Source organism: Terrapene carolina, unplaced genomic scaffold (genome assembly GCF_002925995.2).
Source record: "Terrapene carolina triunguis isolate 2854851 unplaced genomic scaffold, T_m_triunguis-2.0 Scaffold836, whole genome shotgun sequence".
Taxonomy (NCBI): domain Eukaryota; kingdom Metazoa; phylum Chordata; order Testudines; family Emydidae; genus Terrapene; species Terrapene triunguis.
In genome coordinates this window covers 3873662-3875538 of record NW_020665187.1, presented here as the reverse complement: position 1 = coordinate 3875538, position 1877 = coordinate 3873662, and the positions used below count along the sequence as shown (strand labels likewise).

The following is a 1877-nucleotide window of genomic DNA, read 5'->3' as shown; positions in this document are numbered from 1 at the left end:
CTTTCAGCTTACGTGGTATACAAGCCATATGGACTTAAGTGGTGCCTAGACCTCATGCCGGCCCCCTGTGCGGGGTGGATTTCACCCAGAGAGCGAGCATGGCTCCCCTACCAACCCAGCCGCGGACTCAGAATTCAAATGCAGATCCTGGCCTTGCGCTCAGAGCACTGGCCCTTGCTTCTTCCCAGACACAGAGAAATCAATGTAACCTTCCTTGCCCTGCATGAGCCTGCAGTCCTTACGCATGCAAAGCCAGCTGGAGCCAATGGGAGCTTTTGCCTGCCAAAGAACAGCAGGTTCAGGCCCGGTGCTTGCAGCTTTACCCCGTTCCCAGGCCAGGTGGACTTTGACTCAGCACAAGCAACGGGACATTTGACCCGTTCAGGGATGTTCTACGGCAGAGGAGCGGCCAGTACCTTGCAAGTTGGCTATAGGTGGTTTGAAAATTCCCCCTGTAGGAGAAGCAGCCGTCAGTCCGGGAAGGGCAGCGACCGTTGCTGTAGGAAATGTCCACACGGCCAGCCCCTGCTGACCAGCCACTTGACCTGCAATACTGATGGGGATAAGAAGAGGTTGAGTAACTGCCCCTGCTGGAACCATTACTCCTGTCACAACTGTTGCTAAGTTTTCCTGAGTCAAGACCTGCAAAAGTAAACAAGATTTAAAAAAGAAAAGGAAAAAAAAAATCAGCGCCACTGCAGACAGCACCAGCGCGCCAGCCGCATTAGCGAGCGCACATGGTCTTTCCAAGGCACGCTTTGCCCCAGCCAGGGGGAGCCTGCCTGAGCCACGCGTGGGCGTGGGATCGCTCCCGTCTTAGCAGCTGGGTTCCAGCTGAGTGGAGCCCCCCCCGGAGGCTGGTTGCCAAACCCCCCCGGGGGGGGCCTTTTTTTTTTTTTCCCTCAGTGCAACCCTACAGAATCATTTCCAGCAGCAGCTCAACGCCACGGGGCCCTCTGTGGCGGGCGCTATACGGAGGAGTGGCCAGGGATGGATCAGGACACAGAACCTATGCTCCATGCCTAGGTGGGTTGTTTCATTCAAACCCCACCCCACTACCGGGTGCTCTCCCACTGGGCAAGTCTCTGTGCAAAACACACAGCGCTGTTTCAGGGACCATTAACAACCGATACACGACGGGGAGCGTTGGAAGAGCGTGTGTGAATCCCATGTGTCCGTGGCACCCTCACAGGTGCGTCCACCTCACCGCTTGAGCCTCCCCTCCCACATGCCGGACACAGGAGAAATACCCCGCGCTCTTCCTCCTGCTCGCCGTCCGCGTTTGCTCCCTTCCCATGCCCAGCTGCGGGACTGCCGGGTAGTTACCTGTGGCGCGGCTTGCACGGCCAAGGGAGCTAGGGTTTGGGTCGGCTGGCTCGTTGCTGGGTTGAAGGTGGTGATGGACGAGACGCTGTTGGGAGCCATTCCAGGCAATGACTTTACTTCGCCTTGAGAGGAGGAAATAACACAACGTCAAGAGACCCTGTTACTTCAGTGTAATGATAATCACAATTATATAGCGCTTTTCAACTACAGATCTCCGGAGCTGCATTATTTCCCCTTATGGGGAAACTGAGGAACAGGGAGGGGGGGATGACTTGCTCAAGGTCACTTAGCAAATTAGTGGCAGGGCCTGGAATTGAACCCAGGACTCAAGTCGCAGTCCCGTTCCCTAACTGCTAGGCCGCATTGTCGTCTACGTACATAATGAGGCTTTCTGTCATTTTTTTTTTTTGGCTCAGGCAACAGAGCGTGGCTCTAATGTGGCAGCCTCTCCCCTACCCCAAAAGAAGCAGAACATCAGAACAGCCATACTGGGTCCATCTAGCCCAGTATCTTGTCTTCCAACAGTGGCCACTACCAGGTGCTTCAGAGGA

At 55.5% G+C, this 1877-nt stretch overlaps 1 protein-coding gene across 1 annotated transcript in view; it reads right to left on the bottom strand.

Moving 5' to 3' along the window:
- Positions 1 to 1443, bottom strand: part of POU6F1 (POU class 6 homeobox 1) — a 12508-nt gene extending 11065 nt beyond the window's left edge. Inside the window, exons 1-2 of the mRNA XM_029913734.1 lie at positions 1327 to 1443; positions 417 to 642 (exon numbers count right to left, since the gene is read on the bottom strand). Coding sequence (XP_029769594.1) covers positions 417 to 642; positions 1327 to 1425 — 325 coding nt within the window. The 5' untranslated portion in view covers positions 1426 to 1443. The remainder of the gene's footprint in view (positions 1 to 416; positions 643 to 1326) is intronic.
- Positions 1444 to 1877: the final 434 nt, after the last annotated feature.